Source organism: Gigantopelta aegis, chromosome 9 (assembly GCF_016097555.1).
Source record: "Gigantopelta aegis isolate Gae_Host chromosome 9, Gae_host_genome, whole genome shotgun sequence".
NCBI classification, from domain to species: Eukaryota; Metazoa; Mollusca; class Gastropoda; order Neomphalida; family Peltospiridae; genus Gigantopelta; species Gigantopelta aegis.
This window is the reverse complement of record NC_054707.1, coordinates 42623597-42646475: the sequence shown is the minus strand read 5'-3', so window position 1 is coordinate 42646475 and position 22879 is coordinate 42623597. Positions and strand designations below refer to the sequence as shown.

Genomic DNA, 22879 nt, shown 5'->3' with positions numbered 1-22879 from the left:
TATAACAGTACGACCAGCTGTAGGTTTCTTCTATAAGACTACAATGAATGCAAATCAATATCATTTATGACAAGCGATATTCGTTAAATCCGACATTTTAACTCTGTGTTTTTGACAGCTGATCATACTTCCGGTTTCGTCAACATGGCAGATTGGATTCCAAATTGTTCTAACAGTCCAGTCTTTTTAATATTTAAGAAGCATAAAAAATATAAACGGCCGTATAACCAGTCGTACTCACCATTTGTGATGTCAAGAACAGTGTTTATTATTATTGTTTTAACGAGTGTTGTTGTGGCTTACGTCGCTTCGTATTTCCCAGGACTGTTGGTTATTTTGTATCCGAACCGGCTGTCATGGGCCAAAACATATTCATTTCCTTCACACGAAACGTCACTTGTACTGCGTCCTAAAGCAAAAGTGATAATTAGTAAAGGTATTGACAGTGTATAAAAGTTATGAGAGAATGTTTTAACACTGATATTTAATAAATACTTTTCCTTTTTTTTTATTCATTATTGTTTTAAATGCACTAAAGTCCGAAATAAATTGTTAACAACTACAATAAATTACTCGCCTACCTTTAATTACCATTACATTTCCCCCATATTGTGTCCAGACATAAGTTGTGAAAAAAAACATTACAGTGACACAGATTCCACATATGAGACTGTAACGATGTCGCCAGTATCGACTTCGCTGAGATAGCATAGGCATGATAGGGCAAAATACATGCAGTTTTCTGTCATCTGCCACTGTTTTTTTTATGGAATACTCTTCAAGAGGGGTGAAAGCCTCCAAAGTATGTGACATAATTAATATAAAATCAGTGACACTAGTGGTATCATTAAAGAAAGAAAAAAAATTACTAATAAAATTAATATGACATCATCACGTTTGCTTTTATAACATGTTATGATGTTGTTAGATTAAGTTATATCCTTTTAAACTTCTTAAAGAATATTCCATAAAAAGACAAAATGGCAGCCGGCACAAAATCACATGCTTTTTGCCCTATGCGCTCTCAGTGAAGTCGATATAGGTGACATGGTTATCATCTAGTATGTGGAATCTGTGTCATTGTAATGTTTTTTTCAAGATTTCTGTCTGGACAAAATGTGGGTAAAATCTAACGAAAAATAAAGGTAGGAGAGCAATTTTTCGTAGTAGTTAACATTTTGGTTTGGACTTTAGATCACAGTGTTCAATGGAGTTATAGTATCCTGGACCTATTGAATGCTGTTCCATTAACAGAAAAATGCTACTGCACATGTTCAATCCATAAACCAGATAAATTTAACATCATTGTTTACCTTGTCCAATACAAAGTAAAATAATAATAAACATTTTGTAATTACTTACCTTTGTTGTCAACAAATGTAAAATTCCCACCAGGAAGTGAATATTTGCAATTTTTTTAACACCATCGAAATCCGTCGAAAAAGAAGAAAAAAACGTTCTTCTACAAAAAGTAAAAAATATACTAATGTTTCTTAATAACAATTGTGGATCTGAAACAAACAGCCTTCCATACACCCCCCACCACCACCACCACCCCGTCAACGTTAAGAGTGTCAAGTCATATGAGTGAAGTCATTTGACTTGTTATTAAATATAGACAAAACTCATGCAGACGACAGTCATTACCAATCCGTCAAATCTAGTCTCTTCATTTGTAACGGTTTTAATATGTTATTATCTTTGGTTATGGTTCCTCTATGCAATAATAGAATTACCGGTACTGTACAAGGGAGAAAAAAAGTCTTACCTTTTTCTACCCTCATTTTCAATGTTGATCAATCGAGGATTGGTTAGTTGATACATATGCAGTGGTATTAAAGTCTGTGCTTGTGCAGTGTGATTAGAAAAAGTGTGGAAATGATATAGGACAGAATTTAATGGAGGACAGAATTCGATAGTTTTGGATATCCATCCAGGGCTTTAGATCTAACTAATTTGGGCACAACAAGATTTTTTGTCTGTTCTGAGCACACCCGGGTCTTTTTAGTGTACATGGTAATGTTAATAATAGCTGATAAAGAGTTGTAAGTATTTATAAATGTATTTCAAGTATTTTAATCTAATTACAGCTTAACATTTGATTGATTCAATCAGATTTTGAGTTGAAATGTTCTGAGGTGAAATTGTTTGTACTTAATTTGGGTTTGCTCATTATTTCGTCACACCCTTTATCGCCTCAACTTTGGTGCAGTCTGACAGAAATGAGAAAAAGGAAGCATCGCAGGTCATTTTTCAAGAGACGGATCTGTTATTTAACTTGTGGATGTGTTATATTTAATTCCATAATGCTCTAAAATATACTTTAGAGGACCTCATTTTCTACACTAAAGCAAAAAGTCCCCATATTCCACGTTGTCTTATTCCCATCGCTGCAGGCCATATATATATTTTTTTATTTTTTTTTAAGCAGGACATATTTCTTTTGGCCTGCTATTTTAGGTAATAACAGCAGGCCATATTTTACTTTCTATTTCAAGCCCTGCATTATTGTTGAAGATTACTGATTACTTAAAATGAAACATTTCTGCCAAAAAGAAAAAAAAAGTCATTGTACATTAATTTGAAATATTAATGTCTTTATAGGGCTAACAAATTACCAAAATGAAAGTAAAAGTGCGCAAATAACTTCATTATTAAAAAAATATTATAAATGACTGATAAACTATTATACAGTATACTATTGTGTCAATTATAATATGGTATGAAGATCTTACCAGAAATTTTGATGGGAAATGTTGGAATTGTCCAAAAGTGGCTTTAAGAATTATACCTTACATTAGTTTGTTTTATTTCCAGATGTTAAGAGAGAAGCTGTTGCAGCTTTAAATATTGCCCTTGATCTACAGGAACAAGGCAAATCCGAGAGAGCCCAGAAAGTGTTTCAGCATGCCTTGTCACTTGACCCTTCCCATGCAGATATACTCACAGCCTTTGGAGAATTCATTGAAATCTTCGAAAAAGACGTCATAAAGGCTGATCACATGTATAGACGAGCTTTAAGTGAGAATCCTAGTCACTCTAAAGCTCTCGAAAATATACAGAGAACACGACCTTTAGTGGAAGAAATTGACCAAAAAAGGTAAAGGTGTCGCTGCATGAGACTTATAAAAAAGATGTAGGGAAATTGTTTAACTCCCATTCTTCACATGAATTGATTAACCCTTTTAAGGGGAGATCTAGTTTTAAGCCACACCTCCCATGGGGAATAAATTTGACAAAAATCACTAAAAAAATAAAATAAATTCAGGTTTAATTAATAAAATAACAAAAAGATTAACTGTAAAGTAGTGAAAATAGATATATTATTTAACTATGTAGAATTTTAAAGCATTTTAAGTACAGTTTATAACAGTTGATTTGTAAATAAAAATAGCTAACAAATCACATGCAAAGTTCATGGGTGCCACCATTTTGTTTATGTCATATTGCCAAGTAACGTTAACTAGTGTGTTAAATTAAACAAATTATTGCAGTAAGCAAGAGTTACCTTTCTTATTAATAGAACTATATTTCCTGTTAAATTGATGACTGATAAAATGCCCTTGCATGCAATGCATAGTCAAAAAACATGTTTGATTCATCACATTGCTAAATTGACACGACATGGATGTCGCTTTCCCTGTAAAGTGGTAAGCGATGTAATTGTCTTTTTTCACGTCAAAGGGTTAAGTACCAAAAATTTGCATTTATGTTTAGACTAATATGTTTGACCGAATTATTATTTTAACTTATAAAATTAAATTTGTAGTACTCAAAACTGACCAGAAATTTTCAGTTATAATTACATTAAAAAGTATTTTTGTTCACAAACTATCTATAGTTATTAACTTTGCTTTTTGTAAAACTGATGTTTTTTACATATTATATCAAGAGTTAATGCTGTGAGGTATATGACCTGTTAAAAATCTTAACTTCCCAAATAATGATCACTACATTGTATGTATTTCAGGGCTCACCCTACCCAGTGCTTTTTATACAAAGTGGCTTTTTTTTCTCTTTTTTTATTAATCGCTGTTGAATAATTATCAAGAAAATAAAGTTCATATTAGGAAATTGGCTCAAATAAAATTAAATCCATTGTGAATCCTGTATTCATAATGTTATACACTTAAAGTGACCTTTATTTTCAAACCTTTATTTTTCAAAGTAGGAGGCTGTTTATTCAAAGTAACAGTATGTGCAACCATGCCGATAATCTTTAATGTAGTCAGAACATTTTACTGTAAACATTACCTATGGTGAAATTTCTTGGCTTATTTTCACAAGCCTGTAATATTTGTCAGTTTAAGCAATCTGTGCAAAAAATGTGTTTTATAAAGTTATTTCTAAATGTGGTTTACATATTAGATAAAATTATATTTCTTTATTTTCAGGTTCAACCGAATTGATAACAAACGAGACCAGTTATATCAAGTGCCTCCAAACCACCCTGGCTTAAGAAGAGCAAAGAAAGAGGCATACTTCCTTCACATCTTTCACACGAATGCCATAGAGGGAAATACCCTTACCCTAGCACAGACGAGGTCCATCGTGGAGACGAGGATAGCAGTTGGAGGGAAGAGTCTCGCTGAACAGAATGAAGTCTTGGGTCTTGACTCAGCGTTGAGTTACATCAACAGTACACTGCTGGGAAAGGTGGGGCACTTACATCTAAACGACATTTTAGAAATTCATAAGCGGGTGTTGGGTCATGTTGATCCGACGGAAGCAGGACAGATCCGGAAAACTCAGGTCTTCGTTGGTGATTTCCAGCCACCCTCCCCGGCACAGGTGAATGGTTTCATGAACCAGTTCATTGATTGGTTGAATAGTGACGAGGCACTGGATATGCATCCGATTGAATACGCTGCTTTAGCCCATTACAAGCTTGTGATAATTCATCCATTTTATGATGGAAACGGCAGGACGTCTAGGTTATTGATGAACTTGATTCTCATGCAGGCAGGGTTTCCACCAGTCTCCGTACAGGTTGGAGAACGGTCTCGATATTACGAGACTCTTAATAAAGCGAATGCAGGAGACTTGCACCCATTTATACATTTTATTGCAGAGTGCACAGAACGAACTTTAGACGAGTTCTTGTTATATACGTCTGAAAATCTAAGTACTTCTGTTGAATATATCAGTAAAGTTACTGAAAGAATTATAAGTGAGACTTCAGAAAGAGTTATAAGCATGGAGAGTCCATGAAGGACTGTTTTAAGAACTGCGGCAAATGATTGTTATTGGTGCTTGTTAAGTTTTTCATGTGTTCAGAAGCCTTGAACTGTCTGTGATATTTGATACATGCATACACACACATGCACGCACATACACAGGAAGGAAGGCAATGTTTAAATTGGCGACGCACTCAACACATTTTATTTACGGTTATATGGCGTCAGACATATGGTTAAAGATCACACAGATATTGAGAGAGGAAACCTGCTGTTGCCACTTCATGGGCTACTCTTTTCAGTTAGCAGCAAGGGATCTTTTATATGCACCATCCCACAGACATGATAGCACATACCATGGCCTTTGATATACTAGTTGTGGTGCACTGGCTGGAACGAGAAATAGCCTAATGGGCGCACATACACAGATCCTCGCACATATCTCTAATATAATATACATTTTGTTTTCAAATCATGATTAGCGATATTTCTCGTCGACTCGAAATTGATTAGTAATTACTGTTTAATGTTTTAAAATTGTGTAGCGATCTCTGAAACTTGTGTAGTGAATCACAACATGATACTGAACAAAATGTTTCCTGGTGGATTTAATTTACCTTTTGTTATGCAGAACATTGTCTGTAAATGTATTACTGTTAGAAAAAACATTCGAGCTAGATGAAGTGTACATTTTGTTTCTGTACTTTCTGTGATACCTGTCAATTACTTGGCTGAGATGTAACTGAGAAAAACTTTTGTTCAGTATTGCATTATGATTTGCAATGCAAGGTTTAGTGATCACTATACAATTCTGTAACGTTAACTACTAGTTTCTAATCAATATTCAATCTGATAGCAAATGTTCTTTATCAACATTTTGAAAACAAAATGTTCCCTGTGCAATGGTTTATATTTTTTCTTTATAACTAGTTCATTACTGGTATATAAAAGCTGTAGTATGTGCTGTTCTGTTTGTGGGAATGTTTCAGCTAACCCAATTTCTTTTTTTGCAACCTGCTATGTCTTCATGTAAATGATATCCTAAATTTAATGTGCAGACAAAAGAAGAAGAAGATTTAGATGAGTGACACAAATATCAAATGAACATTCTCACAATGTTCAGAGGCCTGCTGTTGGCTTATTAGTAAGGTGTAATAATTTGTGGTGGTAGCAGGTTTTGTCTTCTAGCTCTCTTCGCTAATCTCTACAGTGTTGAATACTATACTAGCTGTAGTTTAAAATGTGCTGGAGGGTTTTTATATAAACATTCCTTTCACTGATGATTTTCATTTGAAATATAAAATGAAGATGCAGTCAGACCGGTTCTACAGCTACTGTAGGGAGTAACAAAATGTGGTCTCTTAAGACAGGTGGTTAGAATTAGAATTACTGTAAACTGTACAGATTGACCTGTAGTGTATTAAGAAGCCACTTGACTTGAGAGGTCACTGTATCATTCTCCTAAATCAGCTACTGTTGTATGGCTCAACCTGTGACTAACAGCCAGTTGTCTTGACAAATTGATAGTGGCAAGGCTCGAAATTGGAAGTAAAATATGATCTGTTATTTTATTAAAATAGAAGGTAAAAAGAAACATGTCTGGACAGCTAAGAAAAATTGTGGCCAGCTCGAAATTAAACAACATGGACCGAGGGGAGGTTTTGGGATAGTGTGTGGAAATTAGGACCTCAGAGCTGTATTTTTGAGCATGGAATTAAAATATAACAGAATCATGAACTAAACAGCAGATAAGATAATCTCTTGAAAAACGACCTGCAATTGTTTGGTGGTTTTAGCTAGGTCTAAAAAAAAAAGGGGGACTTTTTCACAGGTCACTATTTCGAGCGTACAGATTTAATATTGGAAAGCCAGACATGATTTATTTTTTAAAATGGCCACCTTCCACCCCCATGCAATCAGTACTGGAACAGTCCTTGTCCTCACATGCTAATTAAAATCTGCCTGTACATGTACAGCAGGAAACTGCTATTAATCGGGATTAGAATAAAATTCCAATTCCTTATCCTAGTTAGCTTTCTGTTTGCATGTAACACTATTCTGACTATGTATCAGCATTGTATTTATTATTATGTAAAGTGTCTTCCAAAATAATGTAACAACACAGTCCCTGGACATTTTTGGTGCAATATAGTGCAGTGTAGTGTATAGGAATATGCTGCATGTGTTAAAATAATGTTTTTCATTATACAATGTATGCATTTGAATGAACATTTTATTTGTAAAATATTTAGTTGTGTGTCATAAGTGATATTACGAAAATAGTAAATAAATATGTATTTGGCAGTTTAAAAAAAAAAAAAAGTAAACCAATGAATACAATAAGTCGTGTTTGAAATTAATATTATATAAAGTTGATGTTTATCTTTAGGTTGTATATATTTTTTATCTACTGATCTTAAAATACTGTGATATTTTGAACATGTGAAACACAAGTTGTCTGGGATGATTTTCTTGTTCCTTTGTTGCTAAAAGAGCTAGAGAATTTTTGGAGATGGGGATTTCTGTTTGTATTTAATGAACTACACAAAATGTGCAAAGTGAAATTTGTATTTGATCTTTGCTACAGTATTAAAACTAAATGTAACACTTTAGTACATCATGAAATATCAGCATAATAATATATTATTATTATGCTGTTAGTTTATAAGATACCTGTACTTATAACTTTTGCATATCTTCCTAATTTTGAAATAATTTTAACAAACCAGTATTCACTGGGTACTGCAAGTAGTGATTTTCTTTCTTACTTTTTTTGTTTTTGGTGGGTGAGTACTACTACATCGGTCAAATGGACTATTCTCGGTTTTCAGCCCTAGCAAGACTTTCATTTGTTCCCCTCAACAAAAATAAACTCACATCGTGCTTTTTTCCTTCTTTTTAAAAAAAAATCGTCTTTCTTTAAAGTTTAAACATGTTTTAAATACAAAGCATTATACGGGTAAATACTTTTGGAATGACCTTTGGCTGAATTCTATCAAATTTCACTTCGCTGTTTGAAGAAATAATTCATATGTGCAAATTGCTTTTAGACAAAAGTCGATATTGAGGTACTATAAAACATTACAGAAGTGCATCAGATATGGAAATCTTAATATTCTAAACACAAAAATTAAACTAAATTGTAATTTTAATAATGTAAAATATATTTTATTTGCCTAAAACCTTTTAAAAGGGCTATAAACTCAGCATAGTCCCTTTAAATTATCATTTGGTTTAACCACATATACTTCAGTTCATGGAACTGTTCAAAATGGCATATTCACTATAATAGTAAAAATGTATTTTATATATTAAATTATACAGCCATTTAATTGGCCAAATTGTAGCAATGCGGTTTTGGTGTATTTCAGTGGGCAGGATGTAGCCCAGTGGTAAAGCACTAGCTTGATGCACAGTCAGTTTGGAATCCTAGTCGGTGGGCCCCATTGGGTTATTTCTCGTTCCAGCCAGTGCATCACAATTGGTATATCTAAGGCTGTGGGATGGTGCATATAAAAGATCCCTTGCTACTAATGGAAATATGTAGCGGGTTTCTTCTCTAAAACTGTATGTCAAAATTACCAAATGTTTTACATCCAGTAGCTGTTGATTAATAAATCAGTGTGCTCTAGTAGTGTCATTAAACAAAACAAACTTTAACTTTTGCTTATTTCATAATTAAAATGCCATAGTATTGAAGCATTGTTTAGTGTCTTTGGGATTAGGGCTGCTATTAATTTTGTATTTTTGGTGTCACAATTTATGGTGTATGGACAAATTGCCCCCACCCCCCACCCCCCACCCAGAAAATACAGGATATTTTTATTGTTTTTTAGTTAGAATAGTCTGTTCCTTCTTTTAAACATGTGTATGTCTTGGTGTTATTGGCTTTGCAGAGTTGTAAAGCATGCACATCTTTTATTCTATTAATATTTAATTTATTTCAACTTTTTTTTCGTGCTTATATCCAATTAAGGTTCAAGCACGCTGTCCTGGGCTATTAATAACTATCCTTCAAAATAATGTTCACTTTTTTGTTGTTTGGTTCAACCATAATAAAATAAATATTAGATTTTCATGCAGATATTTTTTGTTTTCAAAATGAGGGCCGGGGTGAAACTTTATTTTATAGTTTTAGGACATTGGAAATATAGTGCCAAACATTTTGTCTAGTAAGAAAAAAAAATATTGACTTGTAGGCAAAGATGAAAATGTAGGATTTATTTTATTATGGTCTTATTTATACTGGAATACTTTCAGACATGGGTTGAATTTATGTACGGTCAACCATCAGTACGCATTTTTTGTTTTCAACATCTGCGTTTATCATAAATTATTAAATATATACAAAGTTGTTTAGGAATGATACATGTGTGTGAATGAAGGATAAATACCTTTCGTACATTTGGCCCTTCATGTTCTTTTCTCAGGTTTCATTTTACTGTGGGTGTTCTCGCATGTGGTAGTTGGTAAGGGGCGATTCTAAATGATTCACAAATTTTGAGAGAGAAAAACTTGAAAAATGTTAAAAGGCTCGAAATTCAATTTATGAATTTGTGTCTACTTCTGACATTTGAATTTAAAAGTAAATGCTAGAAATTGAGAAGCAGTTTATGTAAATTAAAACTTAATGGTTTCTCTTCTTTTTATTACAATATCCAATTTAATATTCGTCATTCTAAGGTCAGCTTTATTGGTACTAATTTCTTAATAGTTATATAATGTTTGAAAGTTGAAAGCACAAACTTCGCATGAATTGATTATCAAAAAGCAAAGTGGTCTGTGAATTTCGAGTCCTGTGTACTTAAATCAATTGAAGTGGATTTTTAAAAAATGTTTTGAATTATAATCAAATCTATTGGTTGGTTATCTGCAGTTATTTACGAGTTTTAATCTTCAGATGCAAGTACATTTATTTGAGATTTCTGAAGTTTAAATGTTTGTCCCACGTGCATTTAATGCATTGAACAGTCTCCACATGATTTTGTTTCTTTTGTTAACGAGTGCTTAAAGTTAGTGTTTTCAGTTGACAAGCTGGATATTGTTGATTCATTATGTACATATATTTATTTTATTGTCAAATGAAAAGATATTTTGTCTTCTTGTTGTTTTTTCCCTTTATTACTCGATGAATATTGATGTAGTCTTCATCAAAATAATATGGTTACGAAAATCAAATAATGGAAGCAATAGCTTTATTTGCAAACAAAATATACATGTAGTTTTTATTTCTAGACCTGATATATTTCAGATCTTGTATTATTTACAACAAAAATAACATATTATTTTTTTAAATTACAATAAATACCAACTATACACATGTTGCGACAAACTTGTTTATATATATATATATATATATATATATATTTTCAATACATATAATAAATTTATCTGGACAAAAACTCTTCCCAAAATATATTATTCACATGTTTTCCATATTGGCTTGCAGTAAGAAAATATTTTTAAAATGTATACAAGTAAAAAGTAAAGTGAAACTTTCTGTTGTAGACAAAAATCAAAAGTACAATAACATAATATGCTACACATACATTTACAATAATATTGAAATTAGGGTTTTCAAGCCAGTCGGCTTCATCTGTTATCTGACATTAGTCATGACAAAGGTCAGATCTAGTTCATTCAGTAGAGCTCTCGACTGAGGTGCATGGATTAAAGGATTTCTTCTTCTTCATCGTACGCTCCGATAGAGACCCCAGTGGCTCAAACAAAAGCTGCTGTATTCCTTAGGTTCTCCAATGGGCCAAAACGTTTCTCCTTCAGGGGTTCATCTAAAGGCCAGATTGCAGGGAATGTTCCACAGTCATGGATGCTGTACCACACTGGCATGATCCACTGTTTCCCACTCGGAATTTGGTATACATTGTTGTAGTTTAGTCTACAGTGGCCTGTTCTCAGTCGCATCATTACCTGGTCTTCTCTTGAAAGTTGGTAGTAACTGTCTCTGCTGTTATCTGGGTGTTGAAGGAGCCACCATCTCTTGTACGTGCACTTTACAATGGCCTTCATCTCCTCATTGGTTATTTTTAGCTCTTCTTGGACCATTTCCCCTCCTTCTTTTGCTAACTTGTCTACTTCCTCATTTCCGGGAATGTTGCAGTGTGATGGTATCCATTGTATTGTTTTTCGTCGGTGGAGAAAGAGTAGATGCAAGTTCATTCAGGTCTTTGTTTTAGGGGTCTTTGAGAGCCTGGAGTACAGAGAGAGCATCTGTGAAGATGACAACTTTCCTTTCCTGTGTGTGAGCTCCATATTGATCAGTTTTGTGGTAGAAGGATTGAATTCCTTTTGATTGGTAATCATCAACTACGGTGTAAATAATGCATACCAGAATATGGCAACCCTGCAATTGCCAACAGCAATCACCAATGTGGTGGAATTTTTAATTCTTAATGGCACTTACAAGTTTTTATTTAGTAAAGTTTTCAGTACAATCTCTGAATACGAAAATATATTGTCAGTTGTCTATAAAGACCTTCTGTGTGAGCCTCTATGAACAAATGACAAATAGAGGTAAGCTGGATTATTTAATAGATAAAAGAATCCAGTTCACAGCAGTAACATACTTGTCATAAAAAAGCAGGATCCTATTAACTAAAAACAGATGAGGTTTAAACCCATTTATGATGTTAACAAATGATAGAGGTAATCGGTGCTTTTATAGAAAATAGGATCTGTTTCATAACAAATTTACAATATGAACACACATAAACATACTCTATGCTCTTTACAAGGTAACAAACCATAGAATACTGTATTCTATTTACAAGGATAAAATGCATCATAGATGCACTGCATATAAGAATACTGGATCCTGTTAACAGTAGTAACAAGCGAAAGAGATATTGCTTAGAAAAAGCATTGCTTCTGTTTATAAACAGCAGAATTCTGAATCCTATTTATAATGATAAACTATATTAGAGGTAAATTTTCTTCTCCAATTTCTTAAAACGGTTGGCACCATGCCATGCCAGTTTGACTTGGTGCCAACTTCATCATTTTCAAAAGCATATCTGCCATACATCTATTGATGCCCCCCCCCCCCCCCCCCCCCCCCCCCCCCCCCCCCCCCCCCCCCCCCCCCCCCCCCCCCCCCCCCCCCCCCCCCCCCCCCCCCCCCCCCCCCCCCCCCCCCCCCCCCCCCCCCCCCCCCAATGTTATCAAATCTCAAGGTTCAGACTACCAATTGCCAGTAGAAAGTTGGCCAACTTTCTGCTGTCACGACTTCTACGACCTGTCTAGTTGCTAGTCTGAGTGCTCTTACAACTCTATTCTCATCGTATAACCCATTAATTGTTAATCTGTTTGCATCCATTGGGAGTTGGAGAAATTACAAGGCAACTGTCGTGCTGGCCAACTTTGTGCTGGCAGTTGGTAGTCTGACCCTAGCATAAACCTACAGTCAACTACACGTGGATTAGGATCATCCCCAAGTCCTGTGTCGTTCTTATTTTATTATTGCGTGGATTATGCACCTGAGTGTTAACATACATTGTTCATGAAAACTTAATCCCCACTGTAATTCATGAGAATAAAAAAAAAATTTAATTAATAAAAATACTGTTGCAAGAATACTGATCTACAACAGATATACACAGTACACTGGTAATGGAAAGAATATGAATTGCAGATCACCACAGGTTTGATATTATATGCAATGTTTGGAAGATCTTGGAACATTTTTGAGAATTTCTGTTGACAAGACAAGTTTCTTTCTCAGGGACACCACAAGAATTGATGGTTTATCATTGTAAGATAACAAATCTGTTTCATTCTTCCTGAGGTGGACTGGTCATTGCACCATCTGGCCATGGACCTAAAGGTGATCCTCTCTGAAAGCAGATAGTAATAAAGTATGATACTAGCATGGCAGTCTACAAGCCTGCTTTGACTTAATAACAGTACCCTTAATATAACAAAACAAATCGCATGCAATCAATCAACATCTCTGACATTACAAAATTTGGTAACAAAGTTTGAAAAAAAAAATGAATAGAGGAATTTGCATCAAAAAGAAATACTTTTAAAAATATATAGTATTGTATAATTTTAAATATGTTTTAGAATGAGGGTGATGAAATTTTATATTTGTATTTCAATAATTCAGAAATGCACATCTTACAATATTTTAAGGTATAGTAGTGAAAATGAAGAATTCTTTCAACAGGTCCCTATGGAAAACAGTCGTGGAATCTGTACACAAGATCTAGTTAGGTACCTTAACCATAATGATACCAAAAATGGAAGCACCCACTAAGAACAAAGTAATGGATAGTTTTTAAAAAGAAAATAGTGTTTGCTTCAAAGATCTGCCTTAATGGGCCACCATACTATTCACTATAAAGTTATCTACTATGTAACAAAGTATTCAGCAGCTAATTGTTTTAAAGAAAACTGTCTGATGCCTTTCAATAACTGTTTTAATTAATGCAGATTTGACTGTATTTTAGAAAGTATTAGTCAATCACATTCTGTATGAATAACTTCAGATAGGTGTTAGTTACCTTTCCATATGCATCCAGTGTCCTGGCATCATACAAAAGCTGGAGACCTTCAGAGGACCCACGAAGACGCTTGTAGTCGACAGGATAGCGGCCGTCCTACACAGTATAAACACAAGTAGTCAATAGCCAGCTTTAAGGCTCATATAGAATGGATGTGACGTGTGTGTGTGTGTGTGTGTGTGTGTGTGTGTGTGTGGTCAGACGTGTCTGGTGGGTCTGTGGCTTGTGTTTTTAGCATATACATTATATACAATTATTTAATTGAGGCTGTCCTCATGTTTAGTAGACGCATGCTATGCATTCAGTCTTAGACGCTATCATTGAAAATAACATTTTTTTTAAATTAATTGTTTTCAGCCAGTCCACATGCACGCGTCACATCCAGTCTATATGAGCCTTTACTTAACTATTTGTTAACATAAAACAACTGATATTAAAATGAGTGAGCAGCTAAAATTAGAAATTATCCACAAATTAAATCAGGGTAGTCGCATATTAACTAACCATTCAAAAAACGTTTGGAAATCAGATTTCCCATAAAAAACCCATTTATTTATGAAGTGATATAATTTTAGAAAGTATGTCACCAACTGATAATATATTTGTATTTCAGTAACAAATACATTGTACCTAATCTTAATGTTTCCTTTTTAACAAAACAAAACAAAAACTACACATTCTGTGACTATTAAAATAAGTCAATGAAATCTAATCAAAGCACAATTTTCTCTTCTTTTTTAATTAAATATGATATTGGTTCACACCACCTTGAATTAATGTACATGAAACATACTCTAGAATCTTAATCAAGTAGAATAATGATCAAACCTTGTCTACTCGTTTTTCAATATCTTGTGGATTTTTTTCCAACAGAAGTTTTGCAAAGAAAACCAGTTGTTCATCGGGTAACAGGCATGCATAATGAAGTGGGTAGCGATTGCACTGCAATATTAATAAATTAATTTGATTTAAAATTAATCTTGAAATGATATTCATATGGATATGATTCTTTAAATATTAACGTAAAGCTTACACACCTTTGACTATCATACATACATTGTAATTAATCTTTTAAAAGATTTACATTTTAAGTGAAGTTACATAAACTAAAACTACAAAGTAATTTTAAGGAAGATTCCAAAATATTTAGGACAGTTAATTATATGTAACTGGTTTCTCAAATATTTTCCCACAAAACATCTTATTTTACTTAGTCTTATTTTTATTTTATTCATTAAAACAATTTGTCTTCAGATACTATAAATTATAATTGACAGCACATTTGAAACACATAGATTTAAAATTGCATAATTAAGAAATATTAAGAATAAAACACTGGAATCTCAACCATCTAATGAAAACAACTAATCGACAAGATCTCAACCTGGGAATTGTCAAATGATCTGGGAACAATAAATTGATTTAAAAAAAAAAAAGAGAACAAAAACAAAGACTCCACAACTTTTGTTGTCGAATACTAAGCACATGATTGTAATTTTAATATCTTACATTGTCGGGGATGGATTTAAGACCAGGTCTTGTTAAGACAAGGTTTTCTGCAATTTGCTGCTGGTTAAACACAATAGCTCTGTGCAGTGCTGTGAAGCCATTCTGAATAACAGATAAAAAAGGTTTTATAGAACTGAGAGGCATAATTTAATTTTAAAATTATATAATTATGAAATATAATTTATGGTCAGATATTTCGTATGAAATAAGAAATACATAGACTGTGTAAAATTAAGATATAATCTCAAAGAAATTCTTAAGTAACAGAATGACATTTTTCACATCAACTGAGGTAACCAGGTAAATTAAATCAGACATTTTAGACATAAAACTAAAAAAATCTGTTTACTTTGCCTTGGAAGTTTGCATAGCTCGGTTTCATATCAACAAAAAAATTTTTTGGAGTCAAATGGTAATAATCACATACATGGTAAACTGGTTTGATATGCATTGAGAATACACAATGTTATTGTACACAGTAGGCCTACGACCTGTAATTAATAACAAGATAAATTATGAAATGCTTCATATTAACTGAGTGTACTGTATAAATTATGCCACAGATATTTTAGATAAGTAAAACTTATAAAACAATTTACTTTGTCTTGGAAGTTCCCCATGTTTAGTTTCTGCACCAGGTCAAGATCATCAGTAGCAGCAGCATTAAACAAAGACACACCCCTCTCCTGAAAATCACAGAGTGAAACTATTTATCCTACAGCTTAACCATAATATCCAAGTCATAAACACATTTGATATTTTGATTTATTATCCATATGGTTCAACATAACCGAGTTAATAATAATCATACGAAGCACATGTGTAATAACAAGTGTAATGACATAATTTTGGGAAGCGACATCATTTGAAATATGATGTCATTTCGTCCTCTCCTAGTTGTGGCTGAAACATTTTGACATGGGTCTTGTTATTTATAAAGAAAACAACAATAATAATATGGATAATAAAGAAATTATTACACTTGCATGTAAGTCGTACTGATTTTACGAAACTTGTGTCAGGATTCATGTATTACCCAAGCGAGACCCTCGTTTGGTAAAATCAGTATGACACGTGCTTGTGTAATAATCTCTATGTAGTAACACAGTTAATATCAGGCCAGTAGGAACAATATCTGGAATGGGGGGGGTGGACACAACCTCTAGTGGGGGTCACAAGCCATATTTTTGCACATATTTATATAGTTGGACCAAAACACATACATGTGCATGATTCCCATAAAAATAAATGCAATTCTTTGACAGTTATAACTTCATAAAAAGTGGTTTTAATTGAGTCACTTGGAGGACATTTTATTTATCTTTAAAATGTTATTCTGAATACTGAAGATTTGTTTTGTGCTTTTAAAAATGAATTTGAAATCCATTAAATTTATATAAAAAGACTGCTATAGTGAGTACTGAAATTTTATATATTAGGCTTACAGTCAAACATGCTCTTGCAGCCACCTGTATTAAGCAATCACCTGTCTTAAAAGGCCACTTTTTGATACTCCCTTTGGTGGCTGCTTAATACAGGTTTGACTGTATTTTTTATTCACAAGTGTATAATATTATTAAAAAGTAGTTTTGTTGTCCTGTTTAAAGGTTAATAGCTCTTGAAATAAAAAAAAAAATTATATTAGCTTTTCAATACTATATAAATAAACAGCTTTATAGGGCTCAGGGAGTATAATATGTATGCTGTACGTACCTCAATGTCCGAGTAGCGCTCCAGTGCAACTAAATTCTCTTTGTTGTTGCTGTCCTTGACAAGCTCCACAAGAGATTTACCACAAGTCTAAATTTAGTAAATAAACAACCAGTTTTTACCTTACAAACATAAAAGGAACATTTCATATTCAAGAATAGATCCTCTTTTCATCCTGCAATTCAAATATTTGTTATCAGTTTATCCCGTTGGTTCAAACCCTGTCGGTGCTCGAGAAAGTGTTCGACACATCGGGTAGTTCGACCTAACCTAATATTGTGTAACTCGGGCTTTGTTTTTGGTTTGAGCCTTGTGGTGTATTTGATCCTTCCAAGTTCGAAAAATAAATGTTATATTAAATGGTCCAAATTGCATTCAAGAGCATCCAATTCTATAATTGAAAACATTTTTCAGGAAAGTAAATAGATTCCAGCATGGCAGCTATAAGATGTACAACAAAAACAATATTGTACTGGTCTTAACAAAACATGTTGCATAAATAACAATTACATAAAACATCAAATTAAAAATTACATTAATATTATGAATATATTCAACACAAAAATTCTCCACAAACTAAGCATGTTATTTTACCTCATCTGTCAGTTGGAGGTTCTGGTTTCCATAGAAATGAACCGGCAACTGTAGCAGATCAAGATCCTTATTGCCTTTGAGTATGAACTGAAAAATTACAAATAATCACATTATTTTATAACAAAAGAATGTTTTTTTAATTATACCCTAGTAGTGAAATCTGTTTAAAGTTGACACCAAAGATGTCATTTAAAGGTGGCTACTTAATACATGTTAATTTGTAGAATTCTATACTTGGAGACTTAAAAAGTGGCCTCCTATTATAGAGGTGGTTGCATGAGTACCAAGCTACATTTTGCTTCAAAACCTTTTTTCGTTTTCACTTAACAAATAATCTATTCTAAATACTTAAAAACAAAGACTTTTTTGAAATATTTGTTTATTTTAAAAAAAATTCAAATTTAACACATATTATTTAATTATAGTTTAATTTATAATCCTGCACAATATTTGTATAATTTAATAATATAATATAATAAAATACTTACTTGGTTAATTGCTAGCACTAATTCTGTATGTTGTAGATGAGATGCCAGTTCCACAGGTGTTAAACCATCCTATAAATTAACAAGCACATTTTACAATAACGTACACAAGGTTAAAAGTGAAATATAGTGGTTTTAATTTAGTTTTTTTCTTTAAATATATATATTTAAAATTATCAAATGAGCTGCTTTTGACAAGTAAAAGAATGGTTGGTTTTTAATAATACAGCTTTAACCAATGACTATTAGATCAAGAAGAAAATGTTACATTGATGACATCTGATCTGTATGGTAATGGTAATTGTAACTTTTGATCAGCATTGGAAAAAACTCACACTATCACCACATAAGTAGGCTACTTCTATCAAATTGCAGCAAGGGATATTTTATACACACAAAACAGCACATACCATCACTTTTGTTTTCAGTTATTATGGGATGGGTTTATCAGTCATGAGTGGTATTCTTTGTGTTAAATTCTATTATGTTTGAGTTTTTAAATTTGCATACATGAAGAAAGACAAAAATTACAGGTACTGTCTTATGATACAACAGCACATTTTAAACTAAGGCTGTTTGCAAAGGAGGATCAGGATCCAGAGGGAACCAGATTACTCAACCTCACCCCCTTAAATATGTTTAAGTGCGCTTTTTTTTGTGGCTTTTTTTAAAATTATTTCATTGGGTTGCTAAGTTCACAAATTGGTTTATGTGCCTTTTCCCCTTAGTTCCCGCCTCTAAAATGTCCTGTATTTTGACATTTAGTCAAAAGAGAGATAGAAAAAAAGAGAGGAAAATCTTTGATGTATCAGTCATCGGGCACTGGTTGGAATTGGGGAAAAGCCTGAGTCTATAAAGGACAATTGATCCTGTGACACATAGCACCTTAGACAAACACTCTACTATTGAGCTATGCACCTCCCCCACCCCCTCCCAGATAAACAGGGCCCAAAAAATATAAAAAATTCTTTCTACCAAACCTTATTTCTGTGTGTTAAACATTTGCCATTTTGGACTTCTAGCAGCCAGGTAATTAAAGTGGCTGAACACCGTTCCTGTACTGCTCGTAAAATGGCAGTGTTGCCATTCTGAAAAAACAAACAAAATAAAGAAAAGTTTTAATCTAAGTCAGTTTGATATATGAGGCCCTGTCCTGGGCCCCGTTCCACAAACCTTGTGTGCATATGTTAGCTGTGCAGTTACGGTGATCTTAGGGCACAGATCGCTTCGTAGAACAGGGCCCTGATGCTTATAGAACTGTTTGAGTCTAGATTCAGACTCTAACAGTCTGAGACTTTAACATCATGGCAATGCCATACAAACTGAATGCATGTGATAGCATTAGAGATGTGAGTCTAGACTCTAAAAGTTTTATATGCATGGGCTGAGGTGCCAGATTCACAAAACAACATTTAAGATTGGCAGTTGAACATTTACAAGTATTTGGCATCTAATAATATTTCACTTAGAATCTGCATTATGCTGTGAGTACAAATAAATAAAAACAAAACATACTGCATCTTTTTCCAGTAACTCGGTGGGATCCTGGACAGAAAACAAGTATTTGGCAATGTCTTCATCTGCTCCTTTCCTCAGAGCCTTGTGGAATAATGGAACTGTGGCACTGTCCTGAAACAGAGATTATGAATGTTAATGAAATTTTAATAATTTTATTTCTTGAATTATAATTCCACTACTGAAGCTCTACCATGAAAATCAGGGCACAATATTTCATGCAAACTGTCATTCAGCTCACGTTTAGGTTAAACAAATTTAACTTCACATATGCTGTATTTTTCAATATTTTTATTTTGTATTTTATTTTGCTTAAAATTAAATTATCACCTGGAAAGACTATCATTAAAATGTAAGTTCACTGCACATTTATGTTAAAAAAAGATAGGATAAGGAAATAAAAATTATTTTTGGTTACCTACAAATTATTTTTGGTTACCTACATGTAAGTAAAAATCATATAAACTGACTTCCAGTTTCCTAACATTTTGAAATATTGTCCCCTGGAAATGACTGTACAAACTGTATATTAGACTAAACCATACTTCACACAAGTGATAAAAAAAAACCATTTTGGTCAGTGCCTTTATTATAAGCCATTCTTTATTTATCCTGGCAGTAGCCTATATCCATCTATTTTATTTTGTTTTTAAATGAAAGAACAGATGACAAACCTTTTCTTGTTCCTTGACACGAATGTCCTTTATTCGTGCGCCTGCATCAACCAGCATTTTACTGATTTGTAAATTATTGTTTTCCACAGCATGGGATAGAAGAGTTTTTCCAAGCCGATCCTAAGAACAAAAAAAATCTATAAAAATGAAACATGTTTTCCTATGTTTGCATTAGTGTAAACAGGATTTAATTTTCCGTTGAGATTATAATTACTAAATGAAAAGTATGGTAAACATATAGCCATCATCAAATAAATTTTAAGATAGGCCTGTTACATCTCTTCCATTTTAGTATTATAAAAATTACTTATAGCTAGTATCCAATACTGTATTGCTTGCCTAATTGCTAAAAAAAACAACCAACAACAATAACAGAAAATCAACAAAACTAACCAACAATGACAATGATAAGAAATGCTTTCTTTGGGAAATTTACGCACCAAAACATACGAAATCAGTTCTAGAGAGATGTAAACCTCCCCTAAATATATGATGCTGGTATGCATTTAATATATTCCAAGGAACTTAAAATACATTTTAAAAAAAAGAAGAAAAAACTCACTCGAAGACGAACATTGACTGAGTAATCTCCGAGAGTGCTCAACAAGAAACGGAGATTCTCTACATCCTGAGACAAAACAGCATGGGTCACTTCCTGCAAATGAAAATACTGTTTAATTCAGATATTGATACTAAACTTATCATAAACTCAAGTTGTAAAATGTGGTTTGACTGTATAAATTATATACAGGCAGTTGATGAAATTTATTTTTAGTAAAAAGGAGGGTATAATATCCGCCCGGTCCCCCCCTGTATTATTTTTAGTTAGGGTTAGGGTTAGGGTTAGGGTTAGGGTAGGGTAGGGATGGGTTAGGGTTAGAGATGGGTTAGGGTTAGGGTTAGGGATGGGTTAGGGTTAGGGATGGGTTAGGGTTAGGGTTAAGGGGAGGGGGGACCGGGCGGATATTTTTAGTAAAAAGGAGGTACTTACACTGGTAGATCGATAGTCATGTAAAACTCGGCAACAATCCAGAATATTTTTATCTTTCTCAGCCTCCTCCATTGCAAGTTGCATCAAAGTTTTGTTTTTCTAAAACAGTAAAATTTTATTGTAAACAAATATACAATGTTAAATTGAGCATTAGCATAAATCTGTTTCTTTAATTAATTGTAACAGAAAAATCAACCTTCATTGAGGGGATTTGAACCACAGACTCTCAGCACAACAATCCAGCAGTCTACCAACTGAGCTAATAGGGAAATTCCCACTAGTTACTGCCAGTAGGAGCACTTTATACCAACACTACTACATAGTTTTTTTTATCATAGCATCTAAATAAGAATTGTAAACATCAAAAACTTAGACAAATAATTTTCTCAGAATTTTAAAAGCATCATTCTAAGCTAATGAAGAGAAATGTGGATTAATAACACGAGATCACATTTAAAACTGTAACTATTTGATCTTTAATATGGATAAACTGAAACTAAGCCTAACAGAGGAAAAAAACAAGAAGAGAGAAATGTTTTATTTAACGACACACTCAACACATTTTATTTACGGTTATATGGTGTCAGACATATGGTTAAGGACCACGTAGATATTGTGAGAAAACCCCGCTGTCGCCACTTCATGGGCTACTCTTTTTGATTAGCAGCAAGGGTTCTTTTATATGCATCATCCCACAGACAGGATAGGACATACCATGGCCTTTGATATACCAGTTGTGGTACACTGGCTGGAACAAGAAATAGCCCAATGGGCCCATCGACAGGGATTGATCCCAGACCAACCACGCATCGAGCAAGTGCTTTACCACTGGGCTACATCCAGCCCACCCTAACAGAGGAAACCTGCAGCTACCACATTGAGGCTATAAGTACAACTTAAATCAAGTCACGTCAGGTCAGAGGGTTTTATGTACACATTCAGACCAAGCTGTTGTGACACACGTCTGTCGGCTGGCTCTTTCGTCCAGGACAAGAAAGGGCTGGGGTGGGTGGAAAAAGAGACCGCCTGCACTGGTAGGTGCAAAAGAGCACTAGCAGCCCAACCTGAGTCAGTAACAGGAGGGGGATGCTTTTGGTGCTTTGGGATTTGGAATGTCCCATAGGATTAATGCCAAAGGGAAAGGGTGCACAGTTTGAATGAAGGAAATTGGGCACATTTTTTAATGGTCTGCTGAAAAAATAAAAATGGGAGCTACATGTGTTTTGAATTTAGTATGTATAGAGGAGCTTATTATTGGGACGTAGTTGGTGCTGAGGTGTCTCCCTAGGTTGTCCATAGGGGTCCTTAGAAGGGCCTGATCTATTCAGATCATTAACCTGTGTAATACCAGAAATGGATCTTTTACATGCACTTTCCCACAGACACAAAAGTACAAACAATGATCAGTTGTAGGATACTGACTGGAAAATAGATCAACTGACCCACTGCACCTCTGCAAGCACTCTACCACTGAGCTACATTCTATCATTTATTTAAATTAAATTCATTAAAAAAATATCCTATGTTTTAAAGATGAATAGCAGAAACTTCTGCATAGAAGAACATTGAAAACTGACATAAAATCAGTTTAATTATTTTTGTATAAACAAACACATGTTCAGGAGGTTGAGTAATCATGGTTGCTCTCTATATACTGGTTTTTGAACCTAAACATGAATTAAATGTGACCAGTCAAATTCAT

At 33.7% G+C, this 22879-nt stretch overlaps 2 protein-coding genes across 3 annotated transcripts in view; one reads left to right on the top strand and one right to left on the bottom strand.

Annotated features, from left to right (window-relative positions):
* The first annotated feature begins 144 nt into the window (after positions 1-144).
* LOC121381934 (protein adenylyltransferase FICD-like) lies at positions 145-8674 on the top strand. The gene is made up of 3 exons (XM_041511358.1): positions 145-436; positions 2818-3100; positions 4395-8674. Exons 1-3 carry the CDS (start codon positions 145-147, stop codon positions 5209-5211), a joined length of 1392 nt encoding a protein of 463 aa, XP_041367292.1. The 3' UTR covers positions 5212-8674.
* Positions 8675-12340: 3666 nt separating this feature from the next.
* Positions 12341-22879, bottom strand: part of LOC121381383 (serine/threonine-protein phosphatase 6 regulatory ankyrin repeat subunit A-like) — a 37153-nt gene continuing 26614 nt past the window's right edge. For both annotated transcript variants that reach the window (XM_041510671.1, XM_041510672.1), the window contains 13 exons: positions 21178-21276; positions 20749-20841; positions 20187-20306; positions 19513-19626; positions 18978-19085; positions 18001-18069; positions 17513-17599; positions 16922-17008; positions 15808-15894; positions 15209-15310; positions 14528-14641; positions 13700-13795; positions 12341-13027 (listed from right to left, as the gene is read on the bottom strand). In XM_041510671.1, the coding sequence (XP_041366605.1) occupies positions 12965-13027; positions 13700-13795; positions 14528-14641; positions 15209-15310; positions 15808-15894; positions 16922-17008; positions 17513-17599; positions 18001-18069; positions 18978-19085; positions 19513-19626; positions 20187-20306; positions 20749-20841; positions 21178-21276 (1239 nt within the window). In that variant the 3' untranslated portion in view covers positions 12341-12964. The remainder of the gene's footprint in view (positions 13028-13699; positions 13796-14527; positions 14642-15208; positions 15311-15807; positions 15895-16921; positions 17009-17512; positions 17600-18000; positions 18070-18977; positions 19086-19512; positions 19627-20186; positions 20307-20748; positions 20842-21177; positions 21277-22879) is intronic.